This window comes from Alosa alosa, chromosome 18 (assembly GCF_017589495.1).
Source record: "Alosa alosa isolate M-15738 ecotype Scorff River chromosome 18, AALO_Geno_1.1, whole genome shotgun sequence".
Lineage (NCBI taxonomy): Eukaryota > Metazoa > Chordata > Actinopteri > Clupeiformes > Clupeidae > Alosa > Alosa alosa.
The window spans coordinates 19874167-19892274 of NC_063206.1; the positions used below are offsets into that span (position 1 = coordinate 19874167).

The following is an 18108-nucleotide window of genomic DNA, read 5'->3' on the forward strand; positions in this document are numbered from 1 at the left end:
TGCTTGAGCAGCTTTTGGCGCTTGGACTATAAATTGACCTCAGAGAACACAAACGAGACCTCACTCGCCATGTATCTTAACGGGCATGCAAGCATGCGGGGTGAAACTGTTGTGGATGACAGGCTGTTGCAAGCATGCTTGGTCTTAGATCAGCCAGAGTGGACACATGTTAACCCCTCTGCTAGTCACCATTCATGGTAACACTCTGATGGTAATTTACCATACCATAGATACCATAGATTTAAGAGACCCAGTCAGACCAATAGTATGAAAAATCAGGAACAGAGTTTATTTACAATGATACGCATCAAGGGAGAGACAGCATGACTTCACCTAAAGATCCATCAGCTGCTCTAACTAGACAAGGAAATATAGGGTTTAAGTATCCTTCCAGGCTGACGGGAGATGGCGTTGGTCATCCCATCTCACGTGGACTACACTGAATCAGACCTTGATTAGTGGCAGCCTGGCAATCCGGAGCAGATACTGACGCAGCCATGCAGAACAGTGAAACACTGCAAAGTCATAATATTCCCGCTTATCTAAATACATAGTCACACACAGATATACACAGGGACAGTACAGATATTATACAGTCATTACATAGAATCATACTTTTAGTATCAAAGTGACCTACTAATGAGAAATGCAGAACATTAAACCACATATTGGAATATTGGACATAATGCAGAACATTAAACCATATATTGGAATATTGGACATAATGTTCTATCCCACTTTCTCTCAACTCTTTACAATTATGATACAAAAATACTTAAGTAATGTATTAACAAATGATTTACAGTAAGCAGAAAAGCTGCTCTGGAGTTCTGTCAAAATGTTTTCATTTGCAATTGGTAGCAATTGGAACTGTCAATATGCAGTCCAAAGAGGTGTTGCGAATGAAACTAGGGTTATCAGACAGATAACAGAACATTAGGAGTGACAAAGTCAACAATTTGGGTACATTCTTGGAATGCAGAAGGAATGCAGTGCACTGGCGAGTTCAGTAACTCACGTGGCCTGGAAGACCACAGAAGACAAGTAGAGTGGATGATCAGGGAATTCTGTCATTGTTAAAAAAAGCATTCACAACATTGGGCTAAGTCAAGGACAGCTCTCAAGGAGGTATGCGTATCCTCATCATCATAGTCAACAATCAGCAATATACACCTGCATGAATATACGTAAATACAAAGGGTTTATGACAGGATGCAAACCACTGGCATCAAAGAACAGGAAGGCCAGACTATAAAACGTCTTCAAACGATGGCCCAGTACTGAAGCAAAATTCTTTAGACAGAGGAAACCAAAATGAATTTATACCAGAGTGAAAACAGAAAATGGAAGGAACAGCTCCAAAACAGCTGTGTCAAACATGGTCGAGGTGATGTTATGGCAGGGAAATATAGTTGCCAATGGGACTGGGTCACTAGTATTTATCATTGATATGGCTGCTGATAAAAGTAGCAGGATGAATTTGGATAGTTTGCTCAGATTCAGCTAAATGCCACAAAACGGCACTTCACAGTATATATAATGGCCCAAAACATACTGCAAAAGCAACCCAAGGGTTACTCAGGGCACAAAAATAGAGTATTCTTCAATTCTTCAAGTCAGTCACCTGACCTTAACCCAACTGAGCATGCTTTTCACTTTCTGGAGACTAAACTATAGACTGAAAGACCCAAGAACAAGCAGCAACAGAAGGAAGCTGCAGTAAAGTTTTGGCAAAGCATCCCAAGGGAGGAAGCTCAGCATACGGTGATACATGAACTCAGACTCCAGGAAGTAAATATAGCATAATCCTTATAATTATGGTTATGTCATGCTTCTCCGATTACGTTTGAACCTCTGAAATGAGGTACAGTGTAGAAATGGCGGTGATTCCTAAATTATGAATGCTATATTTTTGTTCAACCCCTTGAATTAAAATGGAAAGACTACACTAACACCTCTTGGTTACTTCATTCCAAATCCATGATCCACCTTACTCATGGACTTGAATGTAGGCTGACTGTTGACTGTTGGCTCTTGGCATATTTGTATATCCACAATTTGATGCAGGGCAATATCAAGTGAAGTGTCATTTATCTTTGTAATGAATGATTATGGGAATGCCATTTTAGGACTTTTGCACCATATATGTGACCTACATATGGTGTGAAAGCTTGAGCTGGAATATACAAACATAGTTCTTGATTAACTTTGATTGGACACACTCTGGCCTGTTTGGCTATCCTAGACCTAAATTATGACATGCACCATTCTATAATGTTCACATAGACATCCACATCCTGCAGGCAAGAACAACTCCTGCATTATTCCCAGTCGCTGGGTAATTCTTAAAAACAACATATCCCACAATCCTTCTTATGTTACGAATCTAGTGCTTGTTTAGTGATTGGCCTGCGTAAAATTACTCCATCCAATCACAGGCGTACGCAATGAAGCTCCAATTTTGCCGCTAAAGTTGAAGACTCGCAGGGTTTTGTTGCAGGACAGTAGACTTTATGTAAGTACTATAAAGTAAAAATGTTTTATCTTTCGTATAGGCTACATTTCACTCACGTACCAAATGTTTCAGCAACGATAGGTATTGATATTATTCGGCTAGTTAACCAGTTATGTTAAGAACGTTACCTTGCGTCGTTATTTTCAACCTTTCATAAACGTTCGAACATAGCATAACCTGGGTAACGTTAACGTTAGTTAAATATCACCGCCTCGTTGCAAAGATAACCGAAACAATTAACTAGAACCTAGGATAGCGGACTTAGTTGGCGGTAAAAGCTTAAGTCGTCATTATTAAATTGTTAGCTGGCGAAGTAAGTTGTAACTTTAGCTAACGCTAGCTAACGTTTAAGTTACAACTGAAAAGGGCTTTCCCACAAATCCACCCAGCTAGAACTAGGTTTACCTTACCTTTCAGTCCTACAACACATGAAGTTGTAGAAATGGATGTAATGCAGTGTTTTTTTAGCTGGATAATAGTTAACGTGAATGTTACCTTTTGCTGATTCCTTGTGCGTCTCTATTTTTCTTCAGAATTGTGACACTGGATTCACCCCTCTACTGTGAAAATGGGAATTCAGGGCCTGTTACAGTTTCTAAAGGATGCTACAGAGCCCATAAACGTCAAAAAATACAAAGGCCAGACAGTGGCCGTGGATACATATTGCTGGCTGCATAAAGGAGCATTCGCATGTGCTGAAAAACTAGCCAAAGGAGAACCTACGGATCAGTAAGCAACACTTGAGACCCTTTTTTGTCAATAATGTGATGTAGTTTGCATTTGACAGGTTGACTGATTTCATGTTTTGTCATCTACAGATATGTAACATATTGCATGAAATTTGTGGACATGCTCTTGTCCTTCGGTGTCAAGCCTATCCTGGTGTTTGATGGCCGTAACCTACCATCGAAGCAGGAGGTTGACAAGGCACGTGGAGAGTGAGTATAAAATCCACTCCACATGATGCAAATATGTGCACACCTTTGTTTTGTTATTCTCTCGTCATTGTTTGTTTACTCCATTTGTCTGTCTTGATTAAGGCGTCGACAGGCCAATTTACAGCGGGGCAAACAGCTCCTTCGTGAGGGAAAGGTATCTGAAGCACGAGAATGCTTCACTCGATGTGTTAGTGTCACTCCCTCCATGGCTCATGAAGTAATCAAGGTAAATTGACACTGTTATTGATTGTATACATACTCAATCCTTTCATCTTTGTCCAGCTGTGGTCACAGTGTTGTTCCTCTGTCTTTACCACCACTCCTTTCCTCCATCCAGTGCGCTTTAATGGTGCATTCATGAGGGAGTGGGAGAATTCTAGAGTTTAGAGGGTGTACGTCACACCTGAACTGGGCACTTCCCAGCTTGAAGTGGGGGCTTTGGGAGAGCTCCCAGGAGTATGTTTTGACGCCACTGAACATAGTAAACGCTCACACTTCGGAAGTTGGGACCTTCCCACTTCCCAACCGCATGAACGCACTATAACTCAAGTCTTCCACCAGTTGTCACACATATTGGCTAATGTTAACTGTTATGTAGACATACTTTTCTGGCTCACCAGTGAATTTTGATGTTTGGGGGTAGAGATCTCTAATCACAGTTTTCTTAAAGCACTTTGCTTTAAAACACAATACAATGTCATGGTTACCTGTAGAAATCAAAGTGTTTATTGGAAATGTAGATATATTTGGGTCAGTTAGGCTGTTTACAGTGTTAAGATACACTTTTCACACAGACTTTGGTGTCATTAATTTTGCACTGTGTTTGTTTTTAAGGCTGCCAGGATAAGGGGTGTGGACTGTATAGTGGCTCCGTATGAGGCTGATGCCCAGCTGGCCTTCCTGAACAAAGCAGACATTGCCCAGGCCATCATCACAGAGGATTCAGACCTGCTAGCGTTTGGCTGTAAGAAGGTACTGTGCCTACAGAGGTATCAAGCAGAGCTAGCAGTCAAATAAGTGGACATGGGAGTGGCTAAACCTTTGAAGTAGAAGCTTCAAGGTGTTAATGGCACATGCCAGTTTTTTTTAATAGTTTTTATAGTTGAATTCACTGTCATTTTCCTGTTCATTTATCAACCTTGAATATTATTGTATGTAAAGAAAATGTCTCCCTTAGGTTGTATTAAAGATGGACAAGCAGGGCAACGGTTTGGAGATCGACCAGAACCACCTGGGGCGCTGCCACACCCTGGGGAACGTCTTCACTGAGGAGAAGTTCCGCCACATGTGCATCCTCTCAGGCTGTGACTACCTGGCCTCTCTCTATGGCATCGGCCTGGGCAAGGCCTGCAAGCTCCTCCGCATGGCCAACAACCCTGACATCCTCAAGGTGAGGCCTTTTTCCACCTCTATGTATATTTTTATATTATTTCTATCTGTGTGCTACTCTATGTGACTGTACAAAAATGGCCCCTTTGGGGTAAATAAAGTGTTTTGAATTTAATTAAATCGAAGAGAATCTCTCAATCACATTTCTATAGCAGTAATGGTCTAGGAAGTGAACAAAGCGTTAGCGCTGCCAACATCTCTTCCTTGTATGCTTCAATCACTTAGAGGCTAACTGGGTGGTAGATTGGTTTGTACTAGCGCGTGTGTTTATTTCTCTGGTGTTTAATCCCTGCTGTGTTCATGCTTCCTCTTACAGGTGATTAAGAAAATGGGCCAGTACTTGAAAATGAACATAACAGTTCCAGATGAATATATAGAGGGATTCATCAAGGCCAACAACACCTTCCTCTACCAGCTCGTGTTTGACCCCATCAACAGGAAGGTGGTTCCACTAAACCCTTATGCAGATGCAATTGATCCAGCAACCCTTGGCTATGCAGGAGTGTATCCTTTTCTCACAAATAATAAGCACCCCTGCTGTACAAGCTCTTTCTAAGACTTGTCATAGAATGTAGTCGGGAATGCTAGCCAGCCGTAGAGAACACTATTTGTAATATTTGTTTATTAGCTGGTATGTAGCAGAAGTTTTTTTTATCCAAAGCGACACAGGACACCTTGTGAATCAAGCTTGGGTCGACAAACCATCAGGCGTTGACGTTACCACTGCGGTATTTTCATGTTTGTAAATACAGCTAGGAAGGCAAATAAACTGGGTCATTCCACGTCAATTCAACCAGGGCCCACGCACTTAGGTCTCAAAAAATTCTGAAAAAATTACCAGGTGTACCTATGTTACCCAGGAGACACACTATAAAATTACTCTTATGTAAGATCAATACTTTCCAATATACTGCCAGTTTTACAGGGGGAGGGGGGGGTGTCGATTTTGTTCGGCCTCTTTTTTTTGTCAAAGTTCACAAGCCCACAGCTCAAGAACTAAACCATGTAGGAGGCTCAAATTTTGCATGCTGGTACATAAATGGGAATAGTATGTAGCAAAATCGTCACGTTTGGTCTGGATAATCCTGCATGGTCATAGCTGTCCCTCAAAGTTGATAAAAATTTTATTGGAGTTTTTGGCTGGGCTCTGTTTAAGCCTTCAGAAGACATATTTGTACTCAACATAGGCTCTTGATTTATTTTCCTTACTGAGATAAGTAGAAACAGTCTCACAAAAAACAATGAACAGAAAATAAATTCCTTCAGGGTCTGAACAGCAGACTTTACAAGTCTAAAACATCATTTTGGTTCTCATTTTCAGAGCACCCAAACACCTTGTGGGAACATACAAAGATTTTTTAAATATTTTTTTTCTTTATTCTTCATGATCTTTTCTTTTCAAAAACACCAATTTGACTTGTCTTATGCAAATCTTTCTTTTTCACTTTCCACCCTGAACATGGGCAAAATGCACCATTGACATCAATATGTTTTGCTACCACAGGTTACTCTATACAACCACAGGTGGCAGTGTGGTGACTATATAAAACATATTGATGTCAATGGGGCATTTTGCCCATGTTCAGGGTGGAAAATAAAAAAGAAAGATTTGCATAAGACAAGTCAAATTGGTGTTTTCAAAAAGAAGGGATCATGGAGAATAAAGAAAACATATTTAAAAAAATCTTTGTATATTCCCACAAGGTGTTTAGTGCTCTGGAAAATAATAACCAAAATTATTTTTCAGACTTGTGATTTTTCAGTCTGCTGTTCAGACCCTAAAGGGATTTGTTTTCTGTCCATTGCTTTTTGTGAGAGTGTTTCTACTTATCTCAGTAAGGAAAATAAATCAAGAGCCTATGTTGAATACAAATATGTCTTCTGAAGGCTTAAACAGAGCCCAGCCAAAAACTCCAATAAAATGTGTATCAACTTTGAGGGACAGCTATGACCATGCGGGATTATCCAGACCAAACGTGACTATTTTGCTACATACTATTCCTATTTATGTACCAGCATGCAAAATTTGAGCCTCCTACATGGTTTAGTTCTTTGCTTGTGGGCTTGTGAACTTTGACAAAAAAAAAGAGGCCGAACAAAATCGACACCCCCCTCCCCCTGTAAAACTGGCTGTATCTTGGAAAGTATTGATCTTACATAAGAGTCATTTTACAGTGTGTCCCTGGGTAACATGGGTACACCTGGTAATTTTTTCAGAATTTTTTGAGACCTAAGTGCGTGGGCCCTGGTTGAACTGACGTGGAATGACCCAACTCACTATGGTGCCTGTGATCTCCCAACTTCTGGTAGATGAAAGGAAACAAAGTTTTTGGTCCAACTGTTTCAAAAGTTCAGGGAAAAAATGTCCTTAATGACATGACCTTAGAAATGTGGGCGATAAGAAAGGTTTGCAGATGGCCCTGGGAAATGTTGATATTCACACGATGGAAAAGATAGATGACTTTGATCCTGATAAAACATCTGTACAGGTACATATATATTCAACTCCATAGTTTTAAGAAAATTTTAATTTAATTCTAATTTATTCTTATACTATTAGCTCTGTTTATATCGTGCAATGTGCATATTACAATAATTTCACAATGCTTTCAGGTTTGTGTCAAACTGTACGTCATTCACTGTCCTTGTTCTTTCCTGTCAGCCCACCAAACCTCGCAGTCGAGGTTGGAATGATCGGCAAGATCGTAAGGCCCTCCAGCACACCAGTATATGGAGCAAAGGCTATGTCCCAGGCCTGACCACCGCTCCCAGTGCCTCCTCATCTGTCCGGGAGAAGCTCTCTCCCACCAAGGGGAAGGAAAGAGTGGTCAGCATGAAGGGCCTGAAACTCTCTCTTAAAGAACCACAGGTCAAGAGACTCAGACAAGGTAACTTTGGACAACACAAGCTCAATGTGTCCTTTAGGAGAGTTTGTGCATGAGGGCACAAGAGGTGGCCTGCTCCTTAGCTGGTATTGTTCATTTCAAGGTTAAATGTAATTGATAATTAATCGATTTCATCGTAATAGTTCTAGGTATACTACAATTATTTCTTAATGTATCTTACTATCTTCTCTGTGAGTTCTTAAATCATGGACTTACTTTCTAAATCACCCTCAGTCACCGTGCTGAGTTTCTGAACTGCAGATAGTGGTTAGGAGTTATGTCCAAAGATGGCTGATTATGGAAAGTACTTCTAGCAGTAAGGTGCTCCTTGGTTCTCCCTTGCAGACTCCAGTATTTCAGAAGATGACTTGCTGCATCAGTACTCTACCTCAGACCAGAAACGGCAACGCACAGAGACCTCACCCCGTGCCAGCGCACCTGTCACGCCAGAGACCAGGGGCTGCAAGGAGAACCGCGCTCCCGCTGAGAACAAACCACGGAACCGGTTTGCTACATTACTGCAAAGGAGGAACCAAACAGAGAGTGGAGACAAAGAACATCATGGAACAGTCAGCAGGTAAAGCCTTCTAGCCCAGACTCCTAATCTACTACTTAAGAAGGCCATTACGTTTTCTTTACAGGGTTCCCACGGGTCATGGAATTTCTGGAATGTCATGGAATTTTGGAAAGTCTATTTAGAATTTTTTATGTTTGGGTCAAAGTCATGGAATATCAGGGAATTTTGTTGTAGAAGTTTAACATTTATTTGCCAAAATACATTAATACAAATATTTCTACGCAGAACTGGTGTATATCTGGTTATTTGCTTCACTGCTTCCTTAAGTATCCCAACTTTGTTTATTCGATGGCCATTTATTCATCTTCCACTCTAAAAAGTAAAATATTCTTGAAGGCTATACGTTAGTTAATAGTATAGTAAGTCATGGAAATTCCGTTTTTTGTCAGGGAAAAGTCATGGAATTTTACATTTGACTTAGAGTGGGAACCCTGTCTTTAATAGTGTATGTGAGCTATGTGATGTTCACATTCAGTTAGTGAGAAATGTATGCTTACGTGCTGTAATCGGTCGTCTTGGTGTTATGGCAGTTAATCCAGTTACCATGGCTAACATCTATGCACCATTACCCAGCAGAGATTTTCTGTTACGTTTATTTGTCAAATATGTCAATCTATTTTCACACCGGGTTTTATTCTTGTGTAACAATACCCGCTGTGCCAACTACTGTGTGTCTGCTCCAGGTTCTTCCACAGCAGCAGTAGCAGCACAGCAGTGGAGAGTCCTGGTCCTTCAGCACAGGATTGTTCTTCTCAGGCTGGATCCGCAGAGAGAGAGAGAGAGTGCTCCAACCTGGTCTGCTCCGAGGGAGACTCCACGCCAAAGACAGAGGCTGACGACCCGCTTCTGGTCTGTGAGGAGTCCTGCAGCCCGCCGGCTTCTCCCCCCGCCCAGCGACCCAGCCAGGGCCTGGGGGTGTTCAGCTGGTCTGGCAGCTCTTCCTCCTCTACCTCCTCCTTTTCCTCACGCCAGCCCAGCACCCCAGCCTTGTCAGGGATCGCCGCCCTGCAGCAGTTCCAGCGGAAGAAGGAGATCTGGTCCCGGTCCGGCATCGTCCAGGGGCACCAGGTCCAGCGACAGACCTCCCGCGTGTCAGACGCAGATGAGGAAGAGGAGGAGAGGGCGGACATGTCTGAGAGGGAGCGGTCCCCCAACTCACCGCCCTCCCAGGACAGCGCCTACTTCTCCCAGCCCAATAGCACCTTTGGCAGCCTGGAGGAGACCCCCACATCCTCCTTCACACAGCTCCTGGACACGTCCACTCCCACGGAGATAAAGGGCTCCTCACAAGGCTACTCAGCATATTGGGTAATGTTGGAAATTGTAGTTTTTAGAGGTCAAGCAAAGGAGCTTCAATTGACGTAAACCCACCTGCATGTCACCTACACATAAGTGCCTTTATCTGTATTGGACTTCACCACTGTCATAACATAAGTCCTGCTTGTATCATACTCCTTGAGGTATTTATGAATGTGTGTGTAGAGTCTTAATTGATGATTACCAACTGCACAGCCCTAACTTTCAGGGTCAAAAGTTAAAATGGTGCATTATATTGTGAAGTGACGATGTTTGCAATGTTTTAGAAATTTGTTCAGGCAAGTTACTTTTTAAAGGCACCCTTAACATAACTTGCTCTCAGGGTCCCCCCCACAGTTGAGAAGTGCAATAATAAACAAACTAAATATGCGTCTTGCAACTAAATAACTCCTAATAATGTAGAGGGAATGCACCTACAGCAATCTGTAGAAAAATAAAAGGGGGCGGGGGGCAGACAGAGGGCCGCTCAGACAATGGCAGAAGTGCCATTCGTCATGTTACGAGGTTATGTGCCATCAAAATTATTTTGGAAACCTTATGTTAAGGTCGAAAAGGGTGCCTTTAATCTTCATCATCATGCCCATGCCCCTGGTTTGTGATTGAAGTGGGTCAAAGTCATTGATGTGTTTTTGGTTTCGGTTGGTGATGCGTTACAATACCTCAGCATTGACCCACTGATCCTCCTTAATTCGGCTCGGTGCTTTAATAATTGGTTTGGCCCTTCTGTCTCTCAGGAATCGTCTTCCCGGCTGAGCCCCGAGGGGAGTCCCACAGACACCTGCAGTCCCACAGACACCTGCAGTCCAGAGAAGGTCAGGTCCACTCCCATGAGACCAAAGGTGGGTTAAAAAGAACTTCCTTCTGTCTTTTACTCTTGTTACTGGACAAGTTACTCTTGTTACTGAGGGCTGAAGGACACCCAGGAGAGACTGGAGTTTAAGACCTTATTTAAACGTATCTAGATATTTTTTAAAACGGATATTTTTTTGTTTGTTTACACGACATTCAATTAAAAACACATCCCCGTACACACTAGAGCACAACAGTTCCAAACAACTCGTCTACTCATCTGCTTTGGCAGAATTGATCACAACGCAGTATGATAGGCCTACGATATGAGATGGAGATGAATTATCAGTTATGCAAAGAAAGCTGACAGAATGGGTGATCTTGCTGCCCAGTCTCATTAATAGGCCTATATGCCAAAGTCACAAAGAGTTTTACGTTACATCAGACTCTCGCAGATGTGTGATGAGGTGTGTCGCAAGAGTGCGAACTCCACCACAGACAGCTTTCCACCTACCACCTTCCGATCATTTTGCTCTCATTGCAACAGTGAACAGAGAACTTATTGTTGCACAGTTGTGCATGAAAAGAAAGAAAAATTGACATTTTATTCACGGAAATGGAAGTTGTGCATTACATTAGTTTAGAATATGCCATTTAGGCATTTGAACCCATAGGATGCACTGCATGGTAATATAACCGATCATACTTTTATATATAGGCTATACTGCTGACAACGGGATTATGTCCAGGGTCATCATAATATAGCACAAGTAGCATAGGCAATGGAAGATGACCGTATCGCTTTCATTACCCTAGCACCTCTCAAGCCAAAATGCACCCCATGGATGAACAAAGGCTAGTCTGCTTTAAATCTTGGTGATTTTATGAGCTCTCCTTGTTGTTTTCTCTTATATCAGGCTTAGTTTACCCAAAGTTAGCTCTTATAATGCAAAATATTAAAAATAATTGCATCGGACTCGGTGTGTACACTGAATTTTTTTAGGCACGCACTGTAGACACAGGATCAAACACGTCATCATTAAACAAAAACTGCATTTTACTCTGTTTACACAGATCCAGAGAATCAGCGTTTTAAGAAATCTTCACTTTGTAGTGTGTTTTAAAAAAATATATCTGTTTGAAGGAGCTAAAACTGTTTACGTGTAAACGAAAGGCCCAAACACATAAAAAAAGTTTAAAAATATCTAGATACTGTAAATGACTGTTTTTATGTTTAAATGGTGTTTAAAAAGTTTACATGTGTATGAGATGATTGTGGATGTGAAGTCCAAGAAGTGAACACTAGCATGTATTTTTGGCTGTGTTTGCAGTCTTTGTATAGACGTGTGATTTAATATAGGCACTCTCAGATCTAACCACTCTAGGGACTCCTTGATAGGAACTGCCTACTGGGCAGCTCTTCTGAGAACTGCATACCCTTTTCTCTGTTTGCATTCACACCATCAGTAGAAACACTGAAGTGACATTACATTGAGTCACTCTGGGTTCGTCTTGTGCTGGGAGAGTACCTTACCTTGGAGCTGTCGATACGATATGATAAAGGGGTTACTGCACTTCCTCCAACAGTTCTAAGAAGTATGAAAAAGTACCTGTGGTGCTGAAGTACCCCAAAGAACTTCCATTTTCTTTGCCAATGCAATGTGAACTGGTTGGTGTCAGCAGGTAGCAGGCCTTCCTCGCGTGCGGCCCACTGACGCGGGCAGAGTGGGGAAGATCCGCACCTCTGCTCCGGCGCGGGCCAGCGGCCTACGCAAAAAGCCCGCGGGGTCTGGGAAGAGGTCCAGTAATGACGAGAACCAGCCGGCCGTGCAGGCCACCATCAGTGGCCTGTGGAAGAGCTTTGGATTCAAGAAGTGAGTGACTACACTGTACACACACGCACACACACTAAGCATTTATTTAATCATATTTAGTTATTTGAGGATTCAAATCTTAATTTACATTAATATATCAATATTCAAACAGGTAAATAGTAATTAAGCTACAGTATAACAAGCACTGTGTACTGTATGTGTGTAACCAAAGTGTTGGGGCTTCCAGGAACTTTCAGGAACTATTTGTGGTTTACCAAAATAGGTCATGTGAATTGACACAGGAGATGGAAAAACAGATGATCTATATCTATCTTGAGAAATGTGTCGTTTTCATCAGTCACACAAAAGCTGGCATAGAGTCTCCTCTGTAATGTACTCTATTCCAACTGCCTCTGGTGTCTCAGTTGAAGACAACCCAGGAGGGTACACAAGTGTAACTAAATGCTTATGTAGAGAATGCAAGACAGCCTCTGTCTTAGTGCCACAATGTTTGGCTTGAAGGAGCCATTATCTGCCTCTGGTATGAACGGGGATGGGTGTGTGAGTCAACATATGAGTGTTGCGAGTTGCTACTTCTACGTCTGTCTGTCTGTATGTCTAAGAGTGAATAGAGGCTAAGGGATTCTACATGCATCACAGAATATCTACATAGCAAGGCCATTGTGTTTGCCATGCATCAGGGTTCATGTGTTTTATACAATTTCATAGAGCCATGTGCTGTCATAGGGCTTTCCCTGAGGCCTTTTTCCTTGAACTGTGTGTTTTGCTGCTCGGATTTGCTGCCGCCTGTTCGTAGCCAAGTGGCCAAGTTCGACAGAACACCGCCACACCAGTACACCCACAGCCTGGCTTCCGCAGAGCAGGAAACAACCTTGAGAGATTCGCCATGTGCAAGTGCGTCACTGCATCAGCCCCAGACGCTTCGGCAGACAGACAGACGTAGTCCTCAGTGGTTTTGCAGGAACAAACACAACTCCGTCGTCTGTGATCTAATTGCGTCTTTTTGTACACAGAGAAACCACAAAGATTGCTCCATGTAAGAAAGTGGAACCCATGTCACCGGTGAAGGAGAATGTGCCTGCATCATGCTCCCCCCACTAGCACCACCACCTACCTCTGTCTTGGAGAAGCCTCTGGACCAGCAATATGGCTTTTCTCCAAGGGCCTCACTCTCCTTAACTACTATACTATACATACTATGTATGTTAAAGCTGAAGGGATGAAATGTTATGGGAGCTTTCCTGTTCTTTTTTTTATGTAAATAATAAAGTGACATTTTTTTTTAATGGCTTTGCATTACATTGTTCTTTTGAATTTGAATTGAGCTATTGCAGTGTGAAAAGTAATTCCAAAATTAATTCATAGCCCAGCTCAGCAAAACTGAGACCGATGGTGTGAGGAACAGATAGCTCACAACTGATACTGATTTGTTGTTGATTTAATGATTGGTTTAATATTCAGACCTTCCCTTACAAAAATTAAATGTTTGTGGCAGTTTTGCAGCAAAGTTATGGGTGATTTGTGGGAAATGAGTTCATTAGAACATATTGCCAGAAGTTTGCCAAGTTCTGGCAACAATGAGAAGTTTGCCACTAGTGGCAAATGTGTTTGCCAATGATTTTCCACCATACTTAGCCAATAATGGCAAACTTCCAGTGAACTGACAATTAGGTGACAAAACTAATTTACATATGACATTGCCAAAAGTTAACCACAACTGTTTGCCAGAAACCTAATTTGCATGTGAAAATATGACCTTTGCCAGAAACCTGAAATTTCTGTAAGGGTTGAGCAACACCAGTAAGAGGGTAAAACTGATGAATGTGATGACTCGATGTTAAGGATCTCAGGGCGCATTCCATTAAATTCCAGTCTATTATTCATCAGTGGTCCCTTCACATCCTGAAGCTATGGTGCCACACATGCTATACATTTTGGAAGGAACCAGGCCTAGCCAGCTCTTTTAGGTTAGCTGAAGTATGAGTGTTTCATTGTGTGTTTACTCAAGCGCTGTCCTATCTTATGTGCATACTGGCCAGGTATGCATTTGAAGTCAGAGCACATGAATGCATGAGGAACCTTCCATGTTGGGTTGTGGTTGGAGTGCTTGTTTCCTTCCTTGTTTCCTTTTGCTTTGTGGATATTCAACACATTGCTAACAACGTTGAGCTACAACTGTAGTTTATCTCAAAATATCCTTGCCCCTGTTGCTCTTGGGTGCTCCTTGTTGGAGCCCCCCACCTAATCCCAATCCTCCCCCACCTTTTTTTATGCAGCCCTTGCCACTTAATCTACTAAACCCCTCTTCTACTGCACTTTTTACCCCCCATTAATGCACAAATAGGCTGACACCAGACATAATTTCACTGCATTTCTTACTTCCAGTAACTATATGCATGTGACAATAAACTTCCTTGTATCCTTGTAGTACGAATAGGCTATAGTGTAATCGTAATAATTTCCGCTACCATGACCGTTGTCTGTTTTGTATACTGTGGGCTGAACAGTCTTCATGGATGGCTGATTTAAAAACAATATTTTGTCTTGAAACATTCTAACTATGGTGAACATGAGCTAATCTGTGTTTTGAGTTTGTCATTGTGAAATCAGAGTATGACTGTCTACACGTTGCATGTCGAGAGATTGCTATCGCAGGAATCTTGACTCTTTCCTTAAGCATGGGGAACACTAACTTTTCTGAATGCCAAGCATGTCTTTCTGTCTTTGTCACACTGACTGTAATAAGCAGACCACATTTTCGATGATTTCCAAGTAGGTTGCTACGTGCACCTTCTGTGCATGAATGCATGCACAGTGTGGCCAAACTGGCCCTGTGTTCAGCTAAATTGGTTTTGTTGTGCACAATGCATATGACAAGTTATGGATCTATGAAGTAAATCTGCGATCAAGGTATACACTTGCCATGTGCCATGGCCTTAACCATGTTACTGAGCTATTTTCTTTTTTAGTCAACATGTGGTATCCTAATGGGCTTTAAGACCTTTATTAATATAAGTTAAGACCTCTAGATGCTTGTGAACTTGAGATTTTAATAGCCTACCTACATTGTTATGCCTTCAAACAAGTTGACAGCAACACTATTCCCCTGAAGCGTGTCTCTAAGAGACAGCAATGCAAGAATGTTGTGTAACCGCATTCTCCTTTAGTGTGTTGGTCATGTTCAGCAACTGTAACACACCCTGTTGTTAAATGGCGTCGTCACAGTAACACAGTTAACATTGCTCTTACTTAGTCACACATTTATAAGCAATGTGTAAATCATACCTTCAATTAACAAGAGACTCCTGAATGTGAAAAGGCACTGTTCCTTCTCTTTCCAGTAAATTGAACCCTCTCCAAGTAACATATTAGTTTGTGTGAAATGGAATATTTTCAGTCTGGGTGTATTTTTCACCTCCAGATCTTTTAAGAATGCTCTTTCTGGAACTTTCCAGATCTCATCGCTCATAGTGTGTGCTTCACCTCACTGTGTTCACTGTGTGCTGAGTAATTCACGGATTGGGATAAATGCAGAGACCAAATTTCCCTCACGGATCAAAAGAGTATATATACATACATACTTATACTATACTTCATTGCTTGGACATCTGAACTATGTTAAACCAGATTCTACACAGGAAACCATTATCTCAACTGTATAATTGTTGGATATATGGACAACAGCATACATACACCAATATAATTTATTGGGAAAAAACTAATTGAGAAGAAATTAAATTGTATTCTGTAACCCCCTAGCACATATGTAGGCCTAGTATTAAATGAAAAAAATGATCAGACAACAATCAAAGATTTTCAATACTTTTGACCAAAAAAAAACCCTTGCCATGATGCAATTCTTTCCATAGTTTCCACACTCCATGAAAACTGCCTATGTAATATGAAAATGATCCTACATAACCTCTGGTGCCCCACCCCAATAAGGGATGATGTGGTCCTGACTGATGCCTGTGCACCTGTGGACATCAGACCCAAAGGCCTCAGTGATGAGTGTAGGCTACAGCTGTCCTCATGAATCTTCTCATCACTGCATGGTTACACAAATGCTTTTATTGGTCTGATTCTTATTTGATATTTGGTTGCTTAACATACTATTAACACGTATTGAGCGACCTATGTTTTCCATTAAAGATAAAAGGGATGTGTGCTAGGTTGGCAAAATGTTACACAACATTCCAGTGACCCCACCCCACCACCACCACCTTTCCACAACAGAATAAGGTGAAGTTGTGCAATGGATACAAGAATCTCACTCTGAATTGACAAAACAACCAGCAATGCCAAGAATGTAATTTTGTAAGCTTGTGTTTTGGAGGAAGGGCACTGTCTCCGCCACAGCCATCTTCACACATATTTTCTCCATAATTTGTGAAACATGAGCTACACTATTTTTTTAAAAGTATTGGGTCACCTGCCTTGACTCGCATATGAACTGAAGTGACATCCCATTCTTAATCCATGACGTCGGCATGCTTTGCAGTTATAGCGGCTTCAACTCTTCTGGGAAGGCTTTCCTCAAGCTTTAGGAGTGTGTTTATGGGAATTTTTGACCATTCTTCCAGAAGCGCATTTGTGAGGTCACACACTGTTGGGCGAGGCTCTCAGTCTCCGCTCTAATTCATCCCAAAGGTGATCTATAGGGTTGAGGTCAGGATTCTGTGCAGGCCAGTCAAGTTCATCCACACGAAACTCCCCTCACACTTAAACCCTATGGATTAAGAATAGGATGTCACTTAAGTTCATATGCAAGTCAAGGCAGGTGACCCAATACTTTTGGCAATATAGTGTATATTGCCTCCTATGTAAAACGGGAGTTGTTCAGTTCAGATATCTTTATTAGTCCCCAAAGGGGCAATTCGGTTTACAGCCAACCCATCCATGAAGGGGTTAAAAAGTGCATTAGCATACACCGTATGCAATGTTAAGAATAATAAATAGACAAATAAATAAGTACTGCAGCAGTCGTACATCACCTGTCTACAGCCACACGCAGACACACACTCACACACACACACACACACACATACACACTTCACCTCCCAGTGACGGAACAGAGCAGCAGAGTCCAAGAACCAGTATTAGTAGTAGTTACGTGCATTCTTTTAACAGTCTTATATGATGTTCATTTAACAGTCTAATAGCAGAGAGAATGAATGAGTTCGCATAGATAATAGTTTTACGTATTGACACATGGTACCGCCGACCTGACTGCATGATAACCAATTCATTACTGAGTACATGATTTGGTTGGCAAGATATTCTCTCTGCTTTCTGAACCACCCGTGTTTTCCAGAGAGAACAAAGATCTTCTAACTGGGTACCAGTGATTTTTGAGCATACTTTGACAATGTCGCTCAAGCTCTTTTTGTCCTTCACAGACAGTCCATTAAACCAACATATAAAAGAAAATGTTAATAGACTCTCAATGAAGGCTTGATAAAATGTACATAGAATTTGTTTACAGACACCAAAAGAGTTAAGCTTCCTCAGTAAGTATATTCTTTGGTTTGCTCTCTTAATAATGCTATCAGTGTTCTCACTGAATTTCAGTTGCGGGTCAAACACTGTGCCTAAGTACTTATATGTTTGGACTGTTTGAACATCTTCATTGTGTATTACACTCGGTTTTGGTTCCTCACTGTGCTTCCTAAAGTCTATGATTAATTCTTTAGTTTTGGACACATTTAGGTCAAGGAAGCTGTCATCGCACCATCTGACAAATGTTGTGCTAGCCTGATTCTCAATTTTGTTCATTTGTGACCCATGTGTCTTTCGACGATTCCAGGCTAGTTTCAAGACTAGTTCCATACTCATGTTCAATTAGCAGGGCAAGCCAAGAAAC

The 18108-nt window shown here is 41.6% G+C and overlaps 1 protein-coding gene across 4 annotated transcripts; it reads left to right on the plus strand.

Moving 5' to 3' along the window:
* The first annotated feature begins 2433 nt into the window (after nt 1–2433).
* On the plus strand, nt 2434–13531 carry exo1 (exonuclease 1). Of its 4 annotated transcripts, none has more exons than XM_048269007.1 (14): nt 2434–2515; nt 3049–3244; nt 3334–3453; nt 3556–3679; nt 4288–4425; nt 4631–4843; nt 5159–5346; nt 7229–7331; nt 7505–7730; nt 8073–8304; nt 8988–9612; nt 10356–10460; nt 12091–12284; nt 13259–13531. In XM_048269007.1, the coding sequence occupies exons 2-14, from the start codon at nt 3084–3086 to the stop codon at nt 13344–13346; spliced, it is 2517 nt and encodes an 838-aa protein (XP_048124964.1). In that variant the 5' UTR covers nt 2434–2515; nt 3049–3083; the 3' UTR covers nt 13347–13531. The 4 variants fall into 4 exon arrangements, with proteins under 4 accessions (XP_048124964.1, XP_048124963.1, XP_048124966.1 ...); XM_048269006.1 differs by lacking the exon at nt 2434–2515 and adding an exon at nt 2747–2828; XM_048269009.1 differs by lacking the exon at nt 2434–2515 and adding an exon at nt 2747–2828 and having other exon boundaries at nt 12094–12284.
* The last annotated feature ends 4577 nt before the right edge of the window (nt 13532–18108 follow it).